The sequence below is a fragment of the Rhincodon typus genome, chromosome 5 (assembly GCF_021869965.1).
Source record: "Rhincodon typus isolate 14 chromosome 5, sRhiTyp1.1, whole genome shotgun sequence".
Classification (NCBI taxonomy): Eukaryota; Metazoa; Chordata; class Chondrichthyes; order Orectolobiformes; family Rhincodontidae; genus Rhincodon; species Rhincodon typus.
In genome coordinates, this window is record NC_063336.1 from 19,715,576 (window position 1) to 19,743,124 (window position 27,549).

Sequence of the window (27,549 nt, forward strand, 5' to 3'; positions counted from 1 at the left end):
TAGTTGTAAGCAGCTATTTTTATATATTTGCTTTTCAATATAATCAAGAGATCCAGTTTAACCATTGAAGTTAGAGCCCAAAGCTGGAACTCTCCAGTGTTCAGGACTTATAAAAACTTGGCATAAAATGTGCCTCAGACCGATAACAGTAGAAAACATAAAAAGCTTAAGAGTTCTCCAGCTTCTACAGAGCTTAATTCAATACTACTAAAATTATTTTTCTTTCACAAAAGAACCTAATGTTATCCTAAGGCACCAGTGTAATATTAGCTATTTGTGGCATAAACAGATCACTCACACCCACCACACTGCTCTACCATTGAATAACAGTACGGCTACTCTGAATTGTAACCTCAAATATCCATTTTCAGCTATCCCTATTAATCTTTCACCCCTTACAAGAACGCATTTACTACTGCCTTAAAAATATCCAAGGAAGCTGGAGTTTTCTGTCAAAGGGTCAAGAAAACAAAGGCTCAACCCTTTGGAGGAAAACTTTTACCTAATCATTTTAATGCATGTTTTAAACGCTGGTAATAAGGAAGGTAAATGGAATTTTGGCATTTATTACTAAAGGAATTAAGGTAAGTAAATGTTGCTGCAACTGTACAATGTTTTAGCAGTTTTGGTCCCCATATGGGATGGAGTTGCTTTGGAGCAAGTTCAGAGGTGGCTCACTAATTCCAGAGATGAGGGTTTGTCTTATGAGGACAAATTAAACTGTTTATTCTCTACAGTTTAGTAGAATGAAAAGTCTAATTAAGATGCTGAAGGGGGATTGTCAAAATAGACACAGAGGGGATTTTCTTTGTGGTGTAATTCTAGAACAAGAGGTCATCATTTTAAGATCAGGGATAAAAGATTAAAAACATAAGAAATTACCTCAAAGGGTTATGGATTAATGGAATTCACTAGCCCTGAATGCAGTGGATGCTGGACATTGAGTAAGTTTGAGGAGATTTTTAATTACAAAAGTGTTGAAGGGTTATGGAGGGCTGGCAGGAAAATGGAGTTGAGGATGAGATGAGAGCAGCCATGATCATATTGAATGGCAGAGCAGGCTCAAGGAGCTGAACTGCTAACTCCTAGTTCTTAGATGACTCCTTATTTTTAAAATGATCTCATTCTAGATAAGAGGAAAGTTCAAACTTTCTGTCAAAATCTTTCAAAATTTACATGTTTCAATCAAGTTGCCTCTTACTCCTCCAAACTCCAGCAGATACAGCCTAGCCAGTCCAACCTTTTCTTAAAACAAACCATCTAATCCAGTAAATATTCTTGAACATATCTCCAACACATTTCCTTAAGTAAGATGACCAGTACTGTGTACTCCAGATCCTAGCGCACCAGTGCCCTGTATAACTGTAGAATAATCTCCTTTTGTATTCAGTTCCCTTTGCAATAAATGATATATTCTATTAGCTTTCATAATTACTTGCTGTACCTGCATGTATATCTTTTGCAAATCGTGTACAAGGACACCAAGATCCCTCTGCCATCTCTCACCCTTGAGGTAATATGCTGCTTTATTCTTCCTACAAAATGGGCAATTTCAAGTTTTCCCACATTCTACACTCCTTGCCACATTTCTTTTGCCCACTCACTTAAGCTATAAATATCTTGTGTACTCTTCAGAACATACTTTCCTACTTGTCTTTATGTCAGCAGCAAATTTGGCAACCTTCATTAAGTCAATTACATACAGTGGGGCAGTGAGTAAAATACCCACTGTTTACAATCTACAACCCTGTCACCGCACACCAAGAAGCTGCAAGTCTCTCAGCTGGAGTCCTTTATTCAGGCCATTTCTGAAACTGTGGGGTGGAAAAAAATCCTTCCTAGCATCTTGGTTAATGCAGGGCCTATGCGTAACTGTATCTTTAACAGTCCAGACAGTTCCTTGCCATGTTTGGGAAGCGTATTTTTATAAACGGATTCACGAAGTGTGGGTGTTGCTGTAAAGGCCTGCATTTCTTGCCCATTCTGATTACCCTGAGGGCAATTTAGGCTCAACCACAGTGCTGTGGGTCTAGAGTCACATGTAGGACAGGTAGCTTTCCTTCCCAAAAATACATTAGTGAATCAGAACGGAGTTTATCACAATAGAGTGGTTTAGTGTTTGCTATTAGAATGGCTTTTAATGCCAGACTTGCTTTTTCTTGAATTCACATTTCACGATCTGCCATGATGAAATTTGAATTCACGTCCCAGAGTATTCTTTAGGGATCTGGATTACTAGTCAAGTGCTATGATTACTACTCCACTGAAAGCCTGTCTTCAGAAATTGGAAAACACTTGTCTTAAAAAGGCAGTAATTAGAATTCACCATGTTAGCCAATATTAATATTGATTGTAAAGAAATTCAAAAACAATAGGCTGTGCATAAGGAAATCACATTTTGCACTCATTTTAACGTATAAAATAGCATTATTCATATGACAAGGAGACATAAACATAGGATTCAGTTTCTTTTATAAAGTACATAATTATCATTAAATCGGGTTCATGTTTTATATACCAGTTACTGAATTCCACCAACATGTAATTTGAAAAATCCAGTTCTCTCTGTGACTGTTCACAATATTGTGAACAATCTAGTGTCGCAAACTCATGGTCAGTTCACAATATGTACTGAATAACAACTTTCCAAACACTGCAATAAAAGAACTTTTCAATTTTTCCAATGTATCTGGAAATTGTGATATCATTGAACAGAAAAAGTAGTGATTAATTCATTTGTCATAATGACAACTGACTTTTGAAATTTAATCCACTCTCTACTGCATTACTAATGTATTTTTCGTCAGGCAATTGAGCTGCTTAGAGGGAAATCCATTACTACATTTCATATTGCCTGAACAAAACTGCTGAGAATTGATAACATGCCAACCGGTTCCATTTTTCCCACAAGCACAGTTTTCGTGTAGAGACAAACCCCACAAGCAAAAACAATCTATTTTAAACATGAATCAGACTGCTTTTGCTTCCAGAAGCAACTCATGTTTTCTCTGCAACATTAAAGCCTTTGACTGTTCATGTATAACACATATTGTATTAGGCTTTCAATAATTGGCAAAATTCATAGATTTATCACTACCTACATTTTGGAAAGGCAAATCAGGGCAGGACTTGTACACTTAATGGTAAGGTCCTGGGGTATGTTGATGAACAATCAGACCTTGGGCTGCAGATGCATAGTTCCTTGAAAGTAGAGTTGGAGGTAGACAGGATAATGAAGGCAATGTTTGGTATGCTTGCCTTTATTGGTCAGTGCATTGAGCACAGGAGTTGGGTGATCATGTTGTTGAAGTACAGGACATTGGTTAGGCTACTTTTGGAATACTGCATTCAATTCTGGTCTCCCTGATATAGGAGAGATGTCATTAAATTTGAAAGGGTTCAAAGAAGATTTACCAAGGCTGTTGCCATGGTAGGAGGGTTTGAGCTACAGGGAGAGGCTGAATAGATCATAGAATAGAATTCCCTAGAGCGTAGAGTCCACAATGACCCTCCGAGAGTATCTCAGCCACACTCACTGCCCTGCCCTATCCCTGTAACTCTGCATTTCCCATGGCTAGGTCTACCTAGCCTGCACATCCCTGGACACAATGGGCACTTTATCATGGATGGGGAGAAGAGATATCAGAAAAATGCACTGCAGAATACTTCTATCTTCAGTGTGAACAAGTTAATAAATCTGACAATTTAGCCAGTCATAGTTCCCTCCACAGTTATCTGCTGGAGGATGCAAAATTATGAATCTGACCCTCAATTTTCTGAAAGTTTAACACACTTCATGATCATAAAAAAAATTGTGAAACACAACCCACTATAGAATCATCAAGCTGTACAGCACAGAAACAGACCTTCGGTCCAACTCATCCATGCTGACCAGATATCCTAAATTAATCTAGTCAATCCTATTTACTGGCATTTGGCAAAACCTTCCTATTCATGTACCCATGCAGATGCCTTTTAAATGTTGTAACTGTGCCAGCCTCCTCCACTTCCATATATGCACCACCTTTTGTGTGAAAAAGTTGCCTGGCTGAGGCTATTTTCCCTGCAGTGTTGGAGACTGAGGGGCGACCTTGAAGAGGTTTATAAAATAATGAGGGCCATGGATAGGGTAAATTGGCAAGGTCTTTTTCCTGGGGTAGGGGAGTCCACAACTAGGGCATAGGTTTAAGGTGAGAGGGGAAAGATTTAAAAGGGAGCTGAGGGGCAACTTTTTCAGAGGGTGGTGCATGTATGGAATAAACTGCCAGACGAAGTGGTGGAGCCTGGTACGATTACAACATTTAAAAGGCATCTGCGTGGGTACATGAATAGGAAGGGTTTAGAGGGATATGGGCCAAATGCTGGTCTAGACTGTACGAAGTGGCTTCATCTCGGAGCACTGTTCTAGATGGTCGGTCTGGACAAGTTGGACCAAAGGGTCTGTTTCCGTGCTGTACAGCTCTATGACTTGTGTTTCAAACTGACATAAGCTGGCACGTTATTTGTTCCAAAAATTGGTGAAAGTGATAACTGTCAAAGAATCTTGGAATTTATGCAGTACAGAAAATGTCCATTCAATCATGTCCTTTCTTACTGCTCTTTTTCTTTGCACTGTTTTGTTTTTGTTTTTCAAATAGGTTAGTTGTTTCCACGAGTGAATAAAATTGCACAAAATTACACACTTTACATTCAACTATTCTTACCTCTAAAATGTACAATAATGCAACTGGAGATTTTAAGGGCTCCATGCTGCAGTAGTGAGGGCACACAACACTGTTACTAGGAACAGTTCTGCAATCCAGTGATCATGAAGTTTTGTATACCAGTGGAGCTTATGGTTAAAACGTGACAAATAATTAAATAGAGAAACAAGATGGAGCACAATCAGAACTAGTTCCCCAGATTGACTTAAATCTGTAAACCAGATTTCAGCTGCAGGATTTACAAGAATTAACAGTCCCTCTACAAGAGATACAAATTGTCATGCAAATTTTTAAAACCCTTCTCAGACATCAAAATCAACATATAATTTACTCTAATATATCCTAATGATAATCATATAATTACAAGCAGCCTGCTGATGTATATTCACATTTTCAAAGATTTTGTTTCAAAAACAGACAGACAAGGAGCAAGTGTTTAAATGTAATTCAAGTATAGGGTCATCTTTAATTTGTCCTTTAACTGGTCTTCTGCTGACAGATTTGTAAACATATCTGCTTGGTTTGTAGTATTCAGTCATTCTTTTCTCTCTCCAAGTTAAATAGTTTCTTTTTCGGAGAGCCACCTAGATACCTCTGGGTAGAAAGTGAAGGGAAAGAGCTGTGTTCTGGAGAAACAAGGTCCATGCTCTTCACTGAAGCAGCTCTAGTTGGAATCCGTTCTGCGTCATTCTTTACATCACTCATTTCAATCACTTCAAAATCTGCATCGTTCCAGTCTTCCGGAGGGTCATCATTGTTTTCATCTTCATCAAGCCCTGACCCTAACAGAGCTTTCTGGTCATCATTCTCTGGTTGGATACTGCTTGGAGATGAAGCTAGTTTGTACATCACAGGGAACAAGATGGCTGTCATTGCGGAGGTCCCCAGAGCAGTCAGCATCAATACAGGATATTGCTTGATGGTGTCAAGGCCTTGAAGGAACCCAACCAAAGCTGGAACCACCATTTCACCCAATGCCGCTCCGAAAACAAACAAAGCTGCTGACTTCCCAGTAGTGTTTGTGTATTGCCTGATCCAGGATACACCGCTGGGAAAGGTGGCGGCCATCGAGGCTCCATAAAGAGCAGTGCCCACCCACAGAGAAATTAGATTCGTGTTATGGAGTGTCAGAATTATGGATGAGATGGTGCAGCCTATTAGACTCAGCAGGATCATCGTTCCAGGGTAAAGGCACGTGGCTAAAAATATTGCGAGTCCCCGACCTGTGGCAAATGTCCCCCAGAACAATGAGTTTAAGCCGGCGGCCTGGTTGTCATTAAAGTGAACAAAGTCTTTTGCGTACGTAAAGATGTACGATCCATATGCCACCTCAGCTCCCACATACCAGAAGAAGAAGAAGAACAGGAGGAACAAAATAACATTGTGGTATCTTGCAAATGGAGGGTCCTGGGAGGAAACAGCAGCCCTGCTTCGATTTGGACTGCTCCTTAAATAAATAATGAAGAACAATACAGAAATTAAAAGCACAAAGCTTCCAATAACAATATATGTCCAGGTAAAAGGAGTGAAGGCTGAAACAGTTGTTTTCAGTACGTCCATAAAATGCACCAAGTTACTCTGAGAGCTATTCTTGGTATTGCTCAAGATGCCATTCCCACTATTGTCAGTGATCTTTTGTAAGGTGCCCAATAGTGGTTTTGCTAGGATAGGAGCCACAAATGCACCTAATGCAAAACTGAAGTGCAGCGCCTGCATATAGGGTCTGACTTTCGTGCCCCACACAAGCAAAATGAGCAAATTTCCACCTGCAAACAAACAGCAAAACAAGTTATTTTCATCTCTATCCATGGTGAGCTCTCACCTATTTGGAAAATTACTTACACAAACCATAATGTAAAAAAGCAACAGGTGTAAATGCTGGACATACACAGCAGGTTTGATAGCGTCTGTAAAGAGTAAGGGAGGGTAGTATTTCAAAACGATAGTTACAATAGCATCACTGACTCATGGTTACTGGTCATTTCCAAGTGCCTTTTAGAAGGTGGAGGTGAGCTGCCTTGTCGAAACTACAGTGTCTCCTGTGCTGCATGTCCCCTACAACGCTGTTAGGGACGGAGTTCCAGGATCGTGAATCAGTGACCGTGAAGTTCCAAGTCAGGATGCCATTTAAGTTGAAGGGGAGCTTACAGTTCATGGTGTTCTCATGTAATAAGAGGTGGAAGCAGCTGCCAACATGGCATTGTTAATTTTAGCAATAAGTCATGCTGGAAAACTGAAACATTGGCACTTTAGGCTTACACACAATCCTCATTGATTTAGTGATCATGAAAGACGAAACATTCATGTTGGGGGGACCTTCAGAAGTTTCAGCACTGGGGCAGCAGACAGTCTTTAAGCTAGCTAACAACGGGATCGGAACTTGATCTTCAGTACAGTGAGATACTGTACATAAACAGTATCTTTAAAATGTGTCAAGTCAGAGTTGTAACATAAAGGAGCACCAGTTTCAGAAAAGAAAGACTTTCCGTTGATTAAGGAAATCTAAAACCTAAGCAGAAACAGATTAAAGGAAAGTAACTGTCAAAGAGACTAGTGATTGTATCAAGCTCAGATGTAGCAAAAGTTACTCTCACAGTAGCCAGATTGTCAGTGGAAAAGATACAGTGGTGGTTGTAAAGGTATTTTCAGTTACATTATAAATCAGAGGGTGGTTAAAGGATTCTGGCAGCTTTAACTTGCCTCCCTGGATAGGATGGATATTTTGTGTAGTCACCTTGCATCATTCATTAGCCCTACAGCCTGCACTTATTTACCAGTAAAATTAACACCAAAGCTGTACATATTAATATAGATGTAATTCCAGTCCTGAAACCTATACAATTTTTGAAATTGTCTGAGAGAGCTTCAAATCAAAAGTATTTATTTGAGATTTCTTTAAGAAAAAACTGAAAGGTGCAATGAGTGAGTTCTTTGCTCAATCAAGTTTTTTTTTAGTTCATTCACAAGATGTCAGCGTCGCTGGCTAGGCCAGCATTTTTTGCCCAAGAGGGCAGGTGAGAGTCACATGTAGTCCAGACTTGTTCAGGACTTTGGTGAACCAGGTAGGTTTAACTGTTCGGTTCAATGTCACAAACAGCTGTGCTGGAATCAAAACAATTGGGAAACAAAAAATACAATCTTAAATGTCTAAACATAATTACAGAGTGGGCCTGTGCATTGGAGTTTGCAGTAAATGACTTTCCTGGTGAAAAACATTTTGATAGAGGCAGAGGAAAAAGGGGGAGTGAAGTCAATAGCTCCACACGTATTGACCACCTTCGGCCAAAGTAGCAAATGTCAAACAGCCAATCTGCTGTGGTTCTCACCCATCACCTTCTCAATATTTAAAAAAATTAGAACAGAAAAGTTTCCTAATCCAAGGAGCCCAGGCAGACTGTGCTGCCCCCAGTGAAATAACTCATCACAGACTGAAGATTTTCTTTAAAAAAACTGAAATATGTGCATTTATGTAGTGCCACCGAACATCTCAAGGTACTTTACAGACAATGAAGCATTTAACGGACAATACAGGAAAATGGTTGAAGTAAAAGATCAGATGATCTCACTAAATGGAGAAATAGCCTTGAAAGGGCTGAATGGCCTACTACTGCTCCTATTTCTTATGTTTTGAAGTGTAGCCAGTACTGTAATGTAGGAAATGTAACCGCCAGTATATAGACACAGCAAACTCCTACAAACAACAATATAATAATGTGCAGGTAACCTGTTTTTGAGATGGTGACTGGGAGATAAATATCATTCAGAACACCACAGATAATTCTCCTGCTCGGTTTCAAAACAATTTCTTGGGATCTTATGTCCATCTGAGGAAGACAGAGATAGCACCCAAAAATGGCGCAAAACTGCATGGGAGTGTCAGTCTTGTTTCCCGCAGGCCCTGGAGTGGGAACTGAATCCAGAACTTTGTGCCGCAGAAATGAAAGCACTACTGAATGAACACAAGTGACCTTGCAGTGGTACTATGGTAGCATTCTTGCTTCTGAGTCAGAACACTGTACATGTAATCCTCACCACAAAGTCTTTGATATATAATCTAGGTTGATACTTCAGTTCTAAACTGAGGATAGCCATATTGGGGAGATGCTGGTGTTGGACTGGGGTGGACAAAAGAAGTCACACATCACTTCACCTGACAAAGGAGCAGCATTCTGAAAAGCCTGTGATTTCAAATAAACCTGTAGGACTATAACCTGGTGTCATGTGACTTCTGACTACACTGAGGGAAGTATTGATTTCACTGTACTATCTGAAGAAGAGTGGGCAAGTTGACCATGCTGTCCAGGACAACAATTTAATCACTCAATCAACATCACTGAAACTGATTTCCTGTTAATTTAGCTCTGTTGTTTGTTGGCTGCTGGATTTGCCCACTTAACAACAACAACTTTGTCATGAAGTACTTTGTGACATCCCTCGGAGATGAAAGGTGCTACATGGACTGCAGTGGTTCAAGAAAATAGCTCACCACCACCCTCTCAAGGGCAGCTAAGGACAGGCAATAAATGCGGGCCAGCCATAAGAGAATATATTAAAAAAAACTAGCCCTTTGTTTCTTACTATTCCTGTTCTATGTTGCTGAACACTGTACTCATACAGTATGTTCTGGAAATGTTTACAGTGCTTTACTGACCTTACTCAGCAGACTGCTGACTATTCTACTCCCAAAACATACATTATATTGAAATGGAGAGAACATTGGCCTTTCCAGGAAGAATAGAAACTCAAAGACAGCCAACAACATTTAGGAAATAAAATTGAACAAACTGAGACTGGGGAATAAATGTTAAGGCCCGAAGCAGATATTTTCCTGAAATTTTAGGAGGCAAGAACATAAGAACTAGGAGCAGGAGTAGGCCATCTGGCCCCTCGAGCCTGCCCCGCCATTTAGTAAGATCATGGCTGATCTTTTTGAGACTCAGCTCCACCTATCCGCCCACTCACCATAACCCGTTAATTCCTTTACGGTTCAAAAATTTATCTAGCCTTGCCTTAAAAACATTCAGCGAGGTAGCTTCAACCGCTCCACTGGGCAGGGAATTCCACAGATTCACAACCCTTTGGGTGAAGAAGTTCCTCCTGACCTCAGTCCTACATCTGCTTCCCTTTATTTTGAGGCTATGCCCCCTAGTCCTAGTTTCACCTGCTAGCAGAAACAACCTCCCTGCCTCCACCTGATCTATTCCCTTCATAATCTTATATGTTTCTATAAGATCTCCCCTCATTCTTCTGAATTCCAATGAGTACAATCCCAGCCTACTCAGTCTCTCCTCATAATCCAACCCTCTCAATTCTGGAATCAACCGAGTGAATCTCCTCTGCATCCCCTCCAGTGCTAGTATACCCCTTCTCAAGTAAGGAAACCAAAACTGCACACAGTACTCCAGGTGTGGCCTTACCAGGACCCTATACAGCTGCAGCATAGCCTCCCTGTTTTTAAACTCCATCCCTCTAGCAATGGCAGACAAAATTCCATTTGCCTTTTTAATTACCTGCTGCACCTGCAATCCTACTTTTAGCGATTCATGCACAAGGACGCCCAAGTCCCTCTGCACAGCAGCGTGCTGCAATTTTTTTACCGTTTAAAACATAGTCCATTTTGCTGTTATTCCTACCAAAATGGATGACCTCACACTTATCAACATTGTGCTCCATCTGCCAGACCTTTGCCCACTCACTTAGACTATCTATATCCCTCTGCAGACTTTCAGTGTCTTCTGCACACTTTGCTCTACCACTCATCTTAGTGAGTCCCCAACTCCAAATCATTTATGTAAATTGTAAACAATTGCGGTCCCAACACTGATCCCTGAGGCACACCGCAAACCACTGACCTCCAACCAGAAAAACACCCATTTACCCCTACGCTTTGTTTTCTACTGGTCAACCAATCCTCTATCCATGCCACTACATTACCTAAAATAGCGTGCAACTTCATTTTATGTAGCAGCCTTTGGTGTGGCACCTTGTCAAATGCCTTCTGGAAATCCACATACACCACATCCACAGGTTCCCCATTGTCCACCATGCAAGTAATGTCCTCAAAGAATTCCACCAAATTAGTTAAACATGACCTACTCTTCGTGAACCCATCCTGGGTGTTCCCAATGGGACAATTTATATCCAGATGTCTTGCTATTTCTTCCTTAATGATAGATTCAAGCATTTTCCCCACTACCGAAGTTAAGCTAACTGGCCTATAGTTACCTGCTTTTTGTCTACTTCCTTTTTTAAACAGTGGCGTCACATTGGCTGTTTTCCAATCTGCGGGAACCACCCCAGAGTCCAGTGAATTTTGGTAAATAATTACTAGTGCATTTGCTATTTCCCCCATCACCTCTTTTAGTACCCTGGGATGCATTTCATCAGGGCCAGGAGACTTATCTACCTTTGGCCCCATTAGCTTGCCCAGCACTGCCTCCTTAGTGATAATGATAGTTTCTAGGTCCTCACCTGCTATAACTTTCTTGCCATCAGTTTTCGGCATGTTATTTGTGTCTTCCACTGTGAAGACCAACACGAAATAACTGTCTAATGCCTCGGCTATTTCCTCATTCCCAGTTATTAAATTGGCCTTCTCATCCTCTAAAGGACCAATGTTTACCTTCGCCACTCTTTTACGATTTACATATTTATAGAAACTTTTGCTGCCTGTTTTTATTTTCTGAGCTAGTTTACTCTCATAATCTATCTTACTTTTCTTTATAACTTTTTTTGTGGCTTTCTGTTGGCCTTTAATGATTTCCCAGTCTGCTAGTTTCCCACTACTCTTTGCTTTTTTGTATGTGTTTTTTTTCAACCTGATACTTTCCTTTATTTCCTTAGACATCCATGGCTGGCTGTCTCTTTTCTTACAGCTCTTCCTTATCACTGGAGTATACTTCTGCTGAGCACTGTGAAAAATTGTTTTGAAAGTTCTCCACTGTTCCTCAATTGACCCACCATAAAGTTTTTGCTCCCATTCTACCTTAGCTAACTCCTCCCTCATTCCTTCATAGTCTCCTTTGTTTAAGCACAGGACATTGGTACTGGATTTAAACTTCTCACGCTCCATCTGTATTTTAAATTCGACCATACTGTCATCGCTCCTTCCGAGATGATCCCTAACTGTGAGATCATTAATTATTCCTGTCTCATTACACAGGACTAGATCTAGGATAGTTTGCTCCCTTGTAGGTTTCATTACATATTGTTCAAGGAAATTATCGTGGATGCATTCTATGAACAAGGAGACCAGTAAGTTGCAAAATTAAATGCAATGCAAAAGTTGCGAAGGGTTAACTTAAAATCAAGTTAAGACAAAGATTTCTACTCTAAGTAATGCAATAATTTTGGAAACAATTCACCAAATATCTCAGCAGACTTTGGACAGTGAGTGTTTAACCAGAGAGAGCCAAGAGGCAGGGTGGACAAGGAATGGGGGTAGTGGGGTGGAATGGCACAGAAGCTTAATGGATCTCAACATCCTCAGGCTGAGGTAGACAGTAAACAGAGGAAGAACAGGGTTAGTGCATCCAGTAAAAGATCAGTGCTGGCTGCTACAAGTAACCACCTGATTATTAGGGAGTAGACTTTGACAGTTTTGCACCGACAGTTAACACCAGTCTAATACTCTCAGTTCACAGAATCAGAGAGTTATAATGTGCAGAAAGAAACCATTCGGCCCATTGTGACTGCACCAAGTCTATTATGTAATGCCGATCTCCTGCCTTTTCTCCACTTCCCTGCACGCCATTTTTTCTATCTAAATTAACCATCCAATACCCTCTCAATGTCTCAATTGAACCTGCCTCCACCACATTTCCAGGCAGTGCATTCCATATCCAAATAACTCAGTGTGGAAAAGTTTTTTTCTCACATCACCCTGGCTTCATTTATATACCATTTTAAAATCGATGACCTCTAATTCTTGTTCCTTTTGCAAACGGGAACAATTTCTCTTTATCTACAAGAAAAACAGAAATTGCTGGAAAAGCTGAGCAGGTCTGGCAGCATCTGTGAAGAGAAATCAGAGTTAATGTTTCCAGTCCAGTGACCAGACCCAAAATGTTACCTCTGATTTCTCTTCACAGACGCTGCCAGACCTGCTCAGTTTTTCAGGCAGTTTCTGTTTTTGTTTCTGATTCCCAGCATCCGCAGTTCTTTCGGTTCTCCTTATCTACTCTGTCCAGCCACTTGCGATTTTGAAAACCTCAGTCCGATCTCCTTTCAGCCTTCTTTCTCCAAGGAGAACATTCCCAACTTCTTCAATCTCTCCTCAGAGGTAAAGTTTCTCATTCTTGGAGCCATCTCAGTAAATCGCTTCTGCATCTCTCTCCAAAGCATTTGTATTTTTCCAATAAAGTGGTGTCCAGAAATGTACACACTCCTCCTGCTAACAACTTATGACTAACAATTGTGTGGTCACTGGTATGTTGTGCACCAATAGGTCACCATCTTCAAGAATCAAGGGTCTGAGGGAAACATTTTGAGTGCACGGGTCAAACATTTTGGGATTCTGTGATTAACACAGGAGTCACCTGATTGAGATTACACCTTGGACACTGCTCCAATCACGTTGGAACTAAAGTCTAAAGTGAAGCTCTGCAACACTAACATCATCTCCTTCATGTGTACAGAACAAAAAGTTCATGTTTAAATGGAATCATAGGTATCCTCTGTTTAAAACACAATCTGATAGCAAGTCTTCATTTTAGCATGGTTTACAAATACAGGACCTTCACTTTCATTTTAGTAGTTACTGCAATGCACAAGAACCATATTCTAACTGTCTTTTTAAACATACCACCTCTTTCTAAGCCTCTCTCCCAATCCGTTACTCACTGCCACTGACTGGACCTCTCCTGATCCCGTTGCTGCCTCCCACTCATTATTTTCCCTCCTGTTTCCAGCCTTCTCCTAAACTCCTCAATCCCACCAGTTTGCTGCTTTCACCCACTGACCCCGCCCCCCGAGACCTAGCTGTCAACAAGGGCTCAGAAGAGACGAATGACAGGAGAGTGGCATCTGGGGGAGGGTTGAAGGGTCAGCAGTGAGGGTAGGAGATGGGGGGGATTATGTGGGGCGAGGGTCTGGAGGGGTAGGAGCTGGGGAGTGTGTGGGGTGAGGAAGAGGCCACCAGTGAGTGCAAGGGGGCAAAAGGAAGGATAAACAGATGTCTGTTTCAACTCTCCAGCCTCTGCAGTTCTTTGTAATATTATCTTAGCATGAAACAGCGATCAGGAGGTAGGAAACAGTGAGTTGGAGTCAAGTAGAAAGACAAGTAAGCAAGTAAGCATAGGAAGCTAGAAACAGTAACAAGCTGATTTTTGGGGCAGTGATTTGAAAGTAGCCAGCACCTTTTTAGTGTAAAATTTACAGCAACATAATCCACCCTTACCTTGTTCCTTGTTATGGAAAGTCATTTTTGCTTAGTACACATTATTTTCAGGAGTACATGAGGTTGCTAAACAAGGGATAGCTGTTCTCTCGAAGATGTACCGACCTGTATCCAGGAAGCCCATTGAAATTCCAATGAGGGACATCAATCCCGTCAATATGATAGCCTTCGTACACCACGGAATAGTATACATTCCCAGTGAAGTCATTAGCATCGAAATTCCTAAACAAGTTTAGAACAACAGAACAAATAATGGTACTTCTGAAGATACAAATGTGGGGTCACATGTAGGTATGTCAGAAGAGCTACTTTCCACTGTTAAACAAACTCAATTTATATTTGCCAACAATAATGAAAAAAAAGATGCAAATGTACAGTGCCTTATTCAACAATTATATTTTAGGCAAATGACTTGAGGATAAATTGCAGTTTTAGCTGTAGGAGTTAACATAAACAGTTGGATTTAGCAGTCTGAATGCGGGCCAAGAAACAACAGCATTCAATTATGTACAACCAGCTCATAACTAATATAAACTAGCAAAAATAATTGCCTTAATGTAAATCAGAGTTAAAATCCCATCCTGGCCACATCACCTAATCTGAATGTAACTTCTTTGTCAGGCTAAATCTGCTCTCCAATCTTAATTACTCAAGGAAAGTTCGAAAGATTTTGGCCATAAGTCATATACAGTCCAAAAATTCTCAAAAATGTTATTGATAGACGAAAAAAGAAAATCAAGAAAACAAGTGTGGGGTAACATCAGAAATCAATATCAGATTCTTTGAAAAACCCATGTAGGGGTTGGGGACAGGAAGCAGTTGGCAATTGGCAGGCAAGAGTTACAGTGACTGGTGCAAAAACAGGCAGGGAACTCTGCAGCTAGTACTCAGTGTGGAGCTTGAACAGCATTGAATAGTCAGACAGGACTTCGTAACTTTAAGGTAGGAACACTCGTTTTCTTGGTCTGCACAAACCGATGTGTAGTCCCTGCCATTTATAGTGGGCATGTTAGCACTAAAACAATGAGCTTTGAAATTGGAAAGCTCACCTGGAAGCTGCCTTTTGTATTAGCAGTCACATCCAATCGCATTATATCAAAGTGCAAGCAGCTCACGTGGGTGGAAGTCAGCCATTTAGCATCAGACACTAAACAAGGAGGCCATTCAGCCCACTGTGCACATGACAGGACTTTGAAAGAATTGTTCAACTGATCCCATTTACCTTCTTTCTCCATGGCCATGCAATTTTTCTTTCAAACATATGTGTAGAGTAAGTATCTGTTGAACTGCCTAAAAAGGACCTTGTGGCACAGTGGTAGTGTTCCTACTTCTCAACCGGAAGGCCCTGGTTCCAAGTTCCATCTGCCCCAGATGTGTGTCATCACATATCCCAACAGGCTGATTAAACTTCAGTTTGAATTGGTTCAAGTAATTCCCAACAAGAATATGAGTGGTACTTTGTAATTGACTGTTTCTAGTAATAGGAATGGCTGATGATTATAAGACCACAAGATAAAGCAGCAGAATTAGGCCATTCAGCCCACTGAATCTGCTCCACCATTCAATCATGACTGATAATGTTTGTCAAACTCATCCTCCTCCTTTCTCCCCATAACCTTCGAACCCTTACTAATCAAGAACCTATCTGCCTCTGTCTTAAATACACTAAATACTCTGTAGCAAGGAGTTCCACAGATTCACCACCCTCGGGCTAAAGAAATTCCTCTTCATCTCAGTTATAAAGGGTTGTCCCTTCACCCTGTGGTTAGTCCTAGTCTTTCCTACGAGTGGAAAAATCTTCACACCCACTCTATCCAGGTCTCTCAATATTCTCTAAATTTTAATCAGATCCTCCCTCATCCTTCTAAACTCCACAGAGTACAATCCAGAGTCCTCAACCACTCCTCATATAACAAGCCCTTCAACCCCGGGATCATTCTTGCGAACATCCTGTGGACCCCTCCATTGCCAGCACATTCTCCCCTAGATGTGGGACCCAAAACTGATCACAATATTCCAAGATAGTAGGAACTGCCGATGCTGGAGAGTCTGAGATAACAAGGTGTAGAGCTGGATGAACACAGCAGGCCAAGCAGCATCACCTTTCTGAAGAAGGGTCCAGACCCAAAATGTCAGCTTTCCTGCTCGTATAATGTATAATGTGAATAGTTGTGGTCCTAACACTGACCCCTGCAGAACTCCACTAGTCACCAGCTGCCATCCTGAATATGACCCCTTCATCCCTATTCTGCTTTCCGCCAGTCATCCAATCCTCTCTCCATGCCAGTATCTTGCCCCTAACACCATGGGCTCTTACTTAGCAGCCTCCCGAGCAGCACCTTGTCAAAAGCCTTCTGGAAATCCAAACAGATCAGGTCCAATGGCTCTCCTTTGTCTAACTTGCTTGCTACTTCTGCAAAGAATTCTAACAGATTTGTCAGGCAATGACCTCCCCTCCCCTTGACGAAGCTGTGATGACTCCACCCTACTTTACCATGCATTTGCAAGTACTCTATGTCAATGGAGGGTGAAAGGCTAAACTGCTTTGACCCTAATTTAAATTACCTGCAAATTTACAGAGTGAATACAGGAGTGCTGGAGCTTCAAGTTGACTAAACATTGCTATAATAACTGATCTGACAATCCTGAAATTTACTTTCCTGCTTTTCCCCCTAACCCTTGGATTCCCTTACTGTCAATCTCAGCCTTGAATATACTTAATGATCCAGCCTAGACAGCCCTCTATGGTAAAGAATTCCAAGATTGATTACCATCGGAAGAAATTCCTCCTCAATTTTGTCTTAAAAGGGTGACCCCTTACTTTGAGATGATGCCCTTTGGTCCTAGACTCTCCCACAAGGGAAAACAAGAGCTGCACATCTACCCTGTCCCTGTCAATTCCCTTAAGTTTCAATAAGGGGGTCACTTCTTATTCTTCTAAATTCTAATAAGGCCAGGCCCAACCTTTTCAACCTCTCCTCATAAGAAAATCCCTCCATACACAGAATCAATTTATGGACCTTCTCTGGACTGCCTCCATACCAGTATGTCACTCCTCAGACAAGGAGACCAAAACTGTTTACAGTATTCTTGCTGTGATCTGACTAGTGCCTTGTATAATTTTACCAAAACTTCTCTATTTCTATACTCATTCCCTCCTAAATAAATGCCAACAATCCATTTGTCTTCCCTCTTACCTTGGACACTAGTTTATTGTGATTGATGCATAAGGCCAGTGTTTGTTGCCCTTCCCTAACTATCCTTGAACTGAACAGCTTCCTGGCCAGCTCAGAGTCAACTCCATTGATTCCTTAAGGGGCTTGACAGGATGAATGCTGAGAAGATGTTTCTCCTCATGGGAGAGTCCAGGACTAGATCACATCATCTCAGAATAAAGGGGAACCAATTTAAGACTCAGATGAGAAGGAATTTCTTCTCTTGGAGGGCTGAGAGTCTTTAACTCCTTGCCACAGAGTGCTGTAGGGGTGGAGTCCTTGTGCATATTTAAGGCTGAGACAGATTCTTGATCGGTCAGGGAATCAAGGGTTGTAGGAAAAAGGCAGGAAAGTAGACATGAGGAATGTTGGATCAGCCACGCTCCTACCGATTGGTGGAGCAGGCCTATGGGGCCGAACGGACTGTTCCAATTCTTATGGTTTTATTGATGTGGGTCTGGAGTCACATACGGGCCAGACTAAGCTAAAATAAGATGTTTCCTTCTCTAAGGACATAAGTAAATGAGGTGGGTTTTTAGAACAATCGATGTAGTCTCAATGTCATCATTCCTGAGACTAGCTTTCAACGCAGATTTATTCATTTAAATTCCATCAGCAGCTGCCCTGGGATTTAAGTCATATAATCATGCAGCACAAAAACAGACCCTTCGGTCCAACCAGTCCATGCCAAACATAATCCCAAACTAAACTGTAGTCCCACCTGGCCTGCTCCTGGCCCATATCCCTCCAAATCTTTCCTATTCATATATTCATCTGAATGTCTTTTAAATGTTGTAACTGCACCCACATCCACCACTTTCTCAGGAAGTTCATTCCACATGCGAACCACGCTGTGTAAAAAAAAAAAAAATCGCCTCTCATGTCTTTTTGAAATCTCTCTCCTCTCACCTTAAAAACGTACCTGTAGTCTTGAAATCCCCCATCCTAGGGAAAAGACAACTACCATTAATTCTATCTATACCTCTCATTATTTTATAAACATCTATCAGGTCACCTCTCAACCTCCTAAGCTCCAGTGAATAAAGTCCCAGCCTACTTAGTCTTTCTTTCTAACTCAAACCTGCCATACCCGGCAACATCCTGGTAAATCTCTTCTGAACTCTCTCCAGTTTGATAATATCCTTCCTATAACTAGGCGATTCGAGCCTGTCCCCAGAGCATTAACGTGTCCAGTTACTCTGCCGCTATGACACTGCATTTATAAATCATACAGTAAGTCTTTCTTTAAAGCTGCTCTCTCATCACACATCAGAGGATTAATTTTAACATCACTTCCCATATGATTGGAGCAATTTCTGAGCAGCCTCACCTGCTCTCTAACACTCCAATTTCAGGCCTCTCCCATGCCCAGCATTCTGGCCTAGCAGCTTGCCCTCATTCCCATCGCTCTGACTTGCAGCTTCTCCCCCGACAGTGGAGCCCAAGGTCCATATTGAAGTCGCTGCCTGACAGTATCTCACGGACAGCCATCAGCAGGAAGCTATCCTCCTGACCACTGCCAGCTTCGCAGATTCACTCAAATGACCAGAACCGCTCCTTGCCCACAGTGGGGCCTTCCTCCCCCTTCTCCTGGGAGGGTGCTGGGTCATGGCTTAGTTTAGTTGGCTCCCCCTTCTCTTTCTGTCAAGGCCGCAAGCCTGATGGTCAGGAGGGAAAGGATCTGATCATTCGGGAGCGGGAGGGTCAGCAAGCAGGTTCAATGGCAACACGTGCTGCAAGAAAGTTATACTTTCCTTTCACATTTTTTAATTGATTTTAATTGAAAAGTTATTTCCCTTATCAATGAATGTCTCAATTTAGAGGGTGCAATGTTCTAATAAGGAAAGCCATGCAGAAACTGACTTTTTTTAACATGGATTTGTATGGGAACCAGTGTTTCATTTTTAGCCCATTTTAGAAGCACCACCACAACCTTAAGTGAGGACATACTACATTCTTATTGAGTTCAAACTGCGCTTACTTCACAACATCACTCTCTGTTCAGCCTGTGGCTGGACGGATTCGACTTACCAATTAACAAGTAGGGATTTGTGTAGTCAAACAGTATCCCACCAATCAGTGAACCCCCCACATAGCCCAATGATCGGCCCACAAAGATGTAGGAGATTTCGCTTAAATTTTTGTTGACATTAGTTGCTAGCTCCTTAAACGTAGGTCCCAAAATAGCAATGCTCATCCCCTGAGAACAGAAAGAGAAAATAAAACAAGAGTCACTAAACGTGTAAGTAACAGATAACACAATTTAAATGGATTTCAAGCAGCAGCATTAAGCAGATTGTTTCTGGATCTATTATCTTCTACTTCACACGTGGCTTGTAATCTTCCTCCAGTTCCACAGTGCCTGCTAGTGCCAAGAGGCTAAGTATCAATGAGCTGTTTGCCAAGCTCCTGGGGAGCACAGAAAAGAAAATTCCTCTTTTTAGATCCTGATCAGAAGCAGGAATGCCAGCCAGTTTTCCCAGACTTGCTAATGGAGTCCAAGGGGGACATCAGCCTTACCAGCAAACAGGAACAGTCAGCACAGACCCCTGGAATGAATCCTTTGTTGTGCTGTATCATCAAGGAAGTCATCACAGGAGTCCAACTTTCATTTCTTCCAACACAATTTAAGAGGAAGTGGAGGGATTTCTTTTAGCATCGGATAGAAAACTGACATCAGTAAAACATTAGCTGGTATTTACCGCACGACACTTCACAAAGGATATCAAGGTCATGGGGAGGAGACAAAGGGTTGTCTACTACAATGATACCATTTACAGGGAGAAACAGAAGCTGGGATTGTTCTCCTTATAACACAGGGAAAGGACTACAAAAAGTTTTTGAGCTTATGATGATTGTCAAAAGAATGAGAAAGGGAAATAGAAGAGACTTATCTTCACTCGGAAGGTTGCTACATCGTGGAAAACACTGTCTGACTGGGCGGTGGAAGCAGAGTCCATAAGAACTTTTCAAATGAGGAGTGAATATATTTTTTAAGGGAACTAACTTGCAGGGCTATGGGAGAACAGTGAGATGTTTGTCTATATTGAACAACTCTCTCAGAGTCAGCAACAGAATAGCGAGTAAATGGTCCACTTCTAAGAATCAATAATCTAGCCTTTGCCAATTGTGGTACTTGGTGCCTCTGGTAAATGGACTGCAATCTGCAGACTTTTGAGTCCACTCAAATCAACCTCGAATAAATCCATGTGTAAGGCCAAAAACAATTTGAAGTGTTAGATTTAATCAACTAAACAATTTTGGCAGATTCAAACTTACAGTAATTCGGATTATTAAGTTATGTAAGGGTTATTAAGGAAGTTATGTAATTACATAGCACCTTTCACTTTCCAAGTTGCTTCACAGGCAATTTACCTTTGAAGTGCAGTTACTGTTGTTATTTCGACAAGCACAGCAGCTACACTGAGATAACAAGGTGTAGAGCTGGATGAACACAGCAGGCCAAACAGCATCATAGGAGCAGGAAGGCTGACGTTTCGGGCCTAGATCCTTCGGCATCTGCAGTTCCTACTATCTCTGATACAGCAGCTACACTGCTGGTTAGGGAGTGACAGACTGTGGAAACTCCATTGCCCCTCCCCTTTAGATAGTGCTATAGAATCATTTATATCTCAACTGAAAAGATGGCACTCCCTCAGTACTGCATTAGAGTAACAACACAGAATATCGACTCAAAGTCTGAATTGGTGCTTGAACATAATCTTCTGGACGGAGCGTACTATCACCGAGCTAAGTTGATAGGAATTAACACTGATCATTATGTACCCCCACCGTCAGCAGCCTGTATGTGACACAATCGAATGTGCAGACTACCTTAACGCTGCCCCTCACTGAGGAAAGCTAGCCTGCCCGTTACATTAAACGATACACTCTGTTGTGACAGATGCTGCAGCACACAAAACACCAACATTTCCACTGCCACTTCCCCAGGAAAAATGCTTCTATTCAGATCAGAATCACAATTTTGGAATTTATCCAATGAGGATTATCAGAGTTAGTCGGATTAGACCCTAAACTGGAAAGCAAGCTTGTAGGGCAGACTTGTTCACTCTGCAGATTGTGAACTGTTGTAAGCATTAGAGTCTGGATTGTCAATATAGCACATGCTTCTTAAATTCTCCTCCTTTAGCTACAATATATTACATTTGTTTTGGAACGTAGGAAAGTTACAGAAACAAAAGAGGTCCTTCAGCCCATCACATCTACGCCATCTAAAAAGGAAACAAAAGTCGGCTGGTCCTTGGCTTTGCAGGTGAAAGCACTTCAGGTGCTGACTTTCTGCTGTTACAGAGGGAATGGAGTAGCACTAAAATAATACCCTCGATGCTGCCAGATTTACAAGGAAGTGTCCTGACCACGGTCCTGCAGGACAGTTCCCTCTATCTCAAGGCAGTTCAAATAAAATCGCTGCACTACTCCATACTGAAATATTGCCACCACACAAGTACCAGACAATGACAATCACCAGCAAGAGAGAATCTAACCCTTGCCCCTTGACTCTCAATGGCAATATCATTGCTGAATCCTTCCATGATCAATATCCTGGCCAGGGGTCAGCGGTTTAGAGGAGATGGGAGGAAAAACATTTTCACTCAGACAGTGGTCGGAATCTGGAACTCACTACCTGTAGCGATAGTAGAAGTAAAAACCGTCACAGCATTTAAGCAGCATTTAGACATATACTAGTGATACCCAGGCATTCAAGGCAATGTACCAAGTGCTGGAAGATGGGATTAGAATACTTTGGTGATTGTTTTTGACCAGCGCAGACTTGATGGGCTCTGTGTTCTAAACCTCAACCACTATGTGATCCCACAGCTTTCTAACAGCCTTGTGTATTCCTCTACAGTACAATCCCACAAATAATGCAAATCCTATATCTTCTTCGTACAAAATTCAAGGTGACTCTAAAGAGAAAAAGAGAGCAAGTTTGAAAGGCAAGGCAAGCAATACATGACATTAATCTCTGCTGGCATTATGTACACATTCACCACTTGATACACAACATAGACTTGGCAGCGGTATAGATGTTATTTGCCTTGCGCAGCCCCAACTATAGCTCTTATTTGGTCAGTACAGAAACAAGAGTGTCAGGGAACATACCAGAAAGCCTTCATCCCTCACACAGTTGGCACTACATTAGCAATGCTACAACATCATAAATACACAATTTGTTCATGCAGAAATTATAAGGATTGCTGGTAAAATCAGCCGAATTCAGTCAGCATTTCAATCTAAATAAAAAGCAACTCTGGAAATCATAAGATGGAACAGTGAGTGAAACTAACAGCTGAGATCAAGTTCAGTAACACTAGCCTCATGTACACACTGAAGTCAACTTCAAACCAGCAGCTGATGCCCCAGCAGAGATTAATTCATCAGTGACTGCAAACTAGACCAAACTCCTTCTCATGTGCATGTCTTTGTGCCTCTCTATACAGGATCATAAGACCATTAGACACAAGATCAGAAGTAGGCCATTCAGCCCATCAAAATTCTCCCTGCCATGAAATGAGGTTGATCTGATAATCCACAACTTCTCTTTCCTACCTTTTCCCCATAACCCTTGCTTCCCTTACTAGTTAAAAACCTGTTTACCACAGCCTTGACTATACTTAACAACACATCATCAACAGCCCTCTGTGGTAAAGAATTCCACAGATTTACAACCCTCAGAGTAGAAATTCCTCATTTGTCTTAGAAGTGCAATCCTCTGTCTAATATTATGCCATCTTGTTCTCAACTCTCACAAGGGGAAACTTCTTCTTCATATCTACCATCAAATCTCCTGAGAACCTTGTATGTTTCAATAAGGTTAGTGCTTTTTGCCTAATAAGTCACTCTGAGAACCAGATAAAACAGAGCCATTCAAGATCCCAGCAGAAGGACCACTTGAGAGAGATGCTCACCCACACTCAGATACTGTACAGGAACACAATATACAGCTGCAACCTGCTGACTACTAGATAAGTACCTGATCGCACCAAGGGGCTGAGGCCTAAGACAAGAGATGGAAAACTTGGTATGTTTTATAACATACCAACGATCAAGCAGATCAGTAGAAATCATAAATAAAAGTGCTGTGGCTCAGTGAACACAACAAGTGAGAAATTGTCAAACCTTTTCTCTACAAAAAACCATCAAGGCCAACAGCTACACATCATTTATGTTTGCTAAAGCCACCAAATAATGAAGCAATCTGGAATAGCCGAGTTAGGAGGAATGAACCTATTCCTGTCCTTGCTCCACTCCTCCACTGGTTACGACAAAGCCTGAATTTGAAAAGGAAGGTGATACTGCCACTTTTATTTCTGCAAAGCTCAGGATCAGAAACAGATCAGCCAAGTTCCTCAAGTGACAAAGAACTAGTTTATGCCAACAAAGTTGGTTTAAGCACAGATGCAAGGATTATTAACAATATGTCACCGAAGACTAAAATATACAAATAGATACAACTATCTGTCTTGTAAAATAACACTGACATACAACCTCCATGTCTGGGGAAAAAAAAATAGAAAAACTCTGCAGATTATCTTTTAAAATACTTTGGCCATGTAACAGTTAAATTCAAATAAACAACATATTCACAGATTGTCCAAATGTTGGTCTGTAGCCAAAACCACTTTGTACACAAGGGGTTGGCACTTGGGTATCTTCCTGGATTTCTTCATTCATTCATGTAATGTTAACATTACTAACCATAACTAATTGTCCTAGAGAAGGTGATGGTGAACTGCTACAGTCTTTGGAGCACTGAGACACCCACAGCCCTGTTAGTAAGGGAGTTCCAGAATTACGACACCCCAAAAGTGAAGGGTAGGTGATATTGTTCCACACCGTGATGGTCTGGGGCTTGGTGAGGAACTTGCAGGTGACAGTGCTCCTTATAGCCTCTGACCTTTTCCTTCTAACTAGTAAAGGTCACAGATTTAGAAGGTATTGTCAAAGGAGCCCGGGCGAGTTGCCCCAGTTGTACATCCTGCAGCCACTGTGCTTTTATGGTGAATGTTAGCGAGATGGATGGGACTCTGATGAGGTGACTTCTGGGATCAATTACGGCCGGTTGATAATGCTTTTCTGGAGGCAGTGGTGCAGATGTTGAATTCTCCTTTAGGAACCCACATTGATAACAAGGGTTGCAAAGAAAAGAGCAAGAGAAGCAAAGTTCCTAGTCTGAGGGTGTGTTCAAATCTAATTCTTTTTAACTCACAAACTGGGTCACATGGCCTCTCTCTGAAAATGTTGTAAATTTGATGTCTCGATCTAAGCAGCTTGTTCTATGCAAAGGAACATTGTTCTGCTGTGGCCGGTGTTTTGAAAAGTGTTCTTTTCAAAGTGTTCTTTTAAATCAATAGGAAGAAACGAAATAGGGTCAGATGGTGTAGAATTGAGGAACCGCAAAGGTAAAAAATCCAAGGTGTTCTTTTCAAAAAGTTCAAGCTGCATCAATAGACAACCAGTCAATGTTAATGCTCTGTACATTTCAGACAGGGTCAGAAACCAACAAGACAGCTGAGTCAGCAGTGTCGGGATTCTCCCATTGTTTCCAACAGGTAACTCCAATCTATCTGCACATCAGAATTTTCACGCCTTAATATTTGAGATAATACATCGTCACAACAGTTTATTAAAAGGCTGTAAAACTGACATGCTTTGGTGAAGGCCATACATTTAACACCAGCTCAAAAGCACCAACTGCTTAGGAATATTTGCATTAGATATTCTTCATAATAAAATTAGTGGAGAGAAAAAGATAAAACCACTCTGAACCCACAGGATGATTCCGCTGAAACTTATCACTGTTTCAAAAGTTATATACAAGGTCATGACTTAACGTTCACACAACAAAAGAAAGATTTCGGATAACCAGTATTAGATCGTCAATTTTCTTTCCCAGCAGATAGCAGGCTTTATCACTTGATTGAAAATATTCTGACCACGCTAAGGTATATTCATAACAATCAACAATGCAGCAGTGGCACCGACTCAGATACTGATCAACTCTAACAACAAACATCCTACTATCCCACCAGAGAAAAATACCACCTCTGTATTTCGCCTAGACATTCATTTATATAGCACCTTTCATGACTTCAGGACATTCCAAAGCATCTAATGGCAATGAAGTTGTAAAGTAAGTACAGTAAACTTTGCGCTATCCAGCACTCTAGCCACCGTAACTCTGGACGAACAGGAATTTCTATTAGGTCTGTTTTAGGTAGCAATGTCCTTTATGATCTGATTAGCTCGATCAGTCATGATGCTGTGCAGCCTCTGTTATTGGTGAACATTGAAGTCCCCAACATTGACTAGAGTCTGTGCCCACGCCGCCTTCGGCTTCTTCCAAAGTGTTGTTCAACATGAAAGAGTACTGGTTCATCAGTACCATTAGCATGGGTAATCAGAGGAGGTTTTCTTGCCCATGCCCTGATTCCATGAGACCATGAGGTTTTATTTTTATTCACTTGTGGGACTTGGGAGTCACTAGCTGGGCCAAAATCTATTGCCTGTCCCTAGTTGCCCTTGATAAGATAGTAATGAGCTACCTTGTTGAACCGCTGCAGTGCACCTGCTATAGGTTGATCCACAATTCTGTTACGGAAGGAATTCCAGGAGTTTGACCCATGGGGTCTGGAATCAACATTGAGTTCCTGGAGTAACTCCTTCCATACTCCATATCACTGGATCTCCACTTCTGCTGGGTCTGGTGGGATAAGACATACCCAGAGACTGTGATGCAGTGTCTGGGATACAGTCACACCCATGGAAGCAGACAATGTCAGGCTGCTGCTGCTTGACTAGTCTGTGGGACAGCTCTCCAAATCCTTGGCCTCAGGAACCATACTACGCCTGCGCCCCCACCCCAGTCCCCTGACCTCAGGTACACCCCCAGCCCCACAGTCCCTTGGCCTCAGGAAGCCACCCCCCCTCCCTTGACCTCAGTACCCTAACCCTCCCCCAACCCCCTCCCCTCCCCTCCCCCCGTCCCTTGACCTCAGGACCCCACCCCCGATCCTGCCCGCACTCACCAGCCCCAGGAAGGCCCCGCACAGCAGGAAGGTGTCGACACAGCGGCCTGCCCGCCCTGAAGCCCTTCCCCGGGCCTGGATCACGGTCACCCCGGGCCCGACCTCCTCCCGCAGCCGCAGCCGCCGCCGCCGGTTCTCGAACAGCGTCTCCTCCTCCTCATCCTCATCCTCATCCTCCTCCGGCAGGCGCTGCAGAGGCCGGGAAAACCGAACCTGCTTCTTCCCCGCGGCCGGGGGGGGGCCTCCGGACCGGCTCGGCATCACCGCGGAGCCCGGTGTCACCTACTCCCAGCCGGGAGTGTCACAGGAACCGGATCATCACAAAGAGCGGCACAGACTGTAATCATCACACCCCCTCCTGGGAGCTTCGCCAATCACTGCCGGCATGGTGGCTCAGTGGTTAGCGCTGCTGCCTCACACCGACAGGAACCCGGGTTCAAATCCAGCCTCCGGCAACTCTCGGCTCTGTGTGTGTGTGTGTGTGGTGCGCGGGGGGGAACGATATGAAAGAGGAGAGATTAGGACCGAGTGTTTGGAAAAGGCTAGCAATCAAACACTGGGGAAAAACGAATGAAAATGAGAAGAGGGAGGGTTAGTACAGGACTGAAGGTCTTGCACACTGAATACGGTAAATGAGCTTGTGGCACAGATCGAAACGGGTAGGTATGACGTGGTAGGTATCACAGGGATGTGGCTGCAAGGGGAATCAGGATTGGGAACTGAATATCCAAGGGTATACATCCCATTTGAAAAGACAGGCAGGTGGCCTGAGGGGGTGGGGTTGACTTATTACTGAGAAATGAAATTAAATCAATAGGAAGAAACGAAGTAGCATCAGATGGTGTAGAATCTGTGTGGATAGGATTGAGGAACCGCAAAGGTCAGAAACCCATAGTTTGGAGTTGTGTACAGGCCTCTAAACAGTAGTCAGGAGCTGGGGCGCAGGATACACCAGGAGATAGAAAAGGTGCGTAAGAAAGACAAAATAACAGTGATTGTGGGGGATTTCAATATGCAGGTGGACTGGGAAAATCATGTTGGTAGTGGATTGCAAGAAAATGAGTTTGTGGAATGGCTTTTTGGAGCAGCTCGTGGTGGAGCCCACGGGAACAGGCAATACTGGATTTAGTGTTGTGCAATGAGGCAGACTTGATAAGGGAGCTTAAGGTGAAGGAGCCCTAAGG

The 27,549-nt window shown here is 42.2% G+C and overlaps 1 protein-coding gene across 2 annotated transcripts; it reads right to left on the bottom strand.

Moving 5' to 3' along the window:
* mfsd4b (major facilitator superfamily domain containing 4B) lies at nucleotides 1-26,906 on the bottom strand. 2 transcript variants are annotated; one of them, XM_020516466.2, is made up of 4 exons: nucleotides 26,366-26,906; nucleotides 19,347-19,515; nucleotides 14,206-14,322; nucleotides 1-6,469 (listed from the first exon to the last, which is right to left on the bottom strand). In XM_020516466.2, the coding sequence occupies exons 1-4, from the start codon at nucleotides 26,624-26,626 to the stop codon at nucleotides 5,235-5,237; spliced, it is 1,782 nt and encodes a 593-aa protein (XP_020372055.2). In that variant the 5' UTR covers nucleotides 26,627-26,906; the 3' UTR covers nucleotides 1-5,234. The 2 variants fall into 2 exon arrangements, with proteins under 2 accessions (XP_020372055.2, XP_048452543.1); XM_048596586.1 differs by lacking the exon at nucleotides 26,366-26,906 and adding an exon at nucleotides 20,691-20,891.
* Nucleotides 26,907-27,549: the final 643 nt, after the last annotated feature.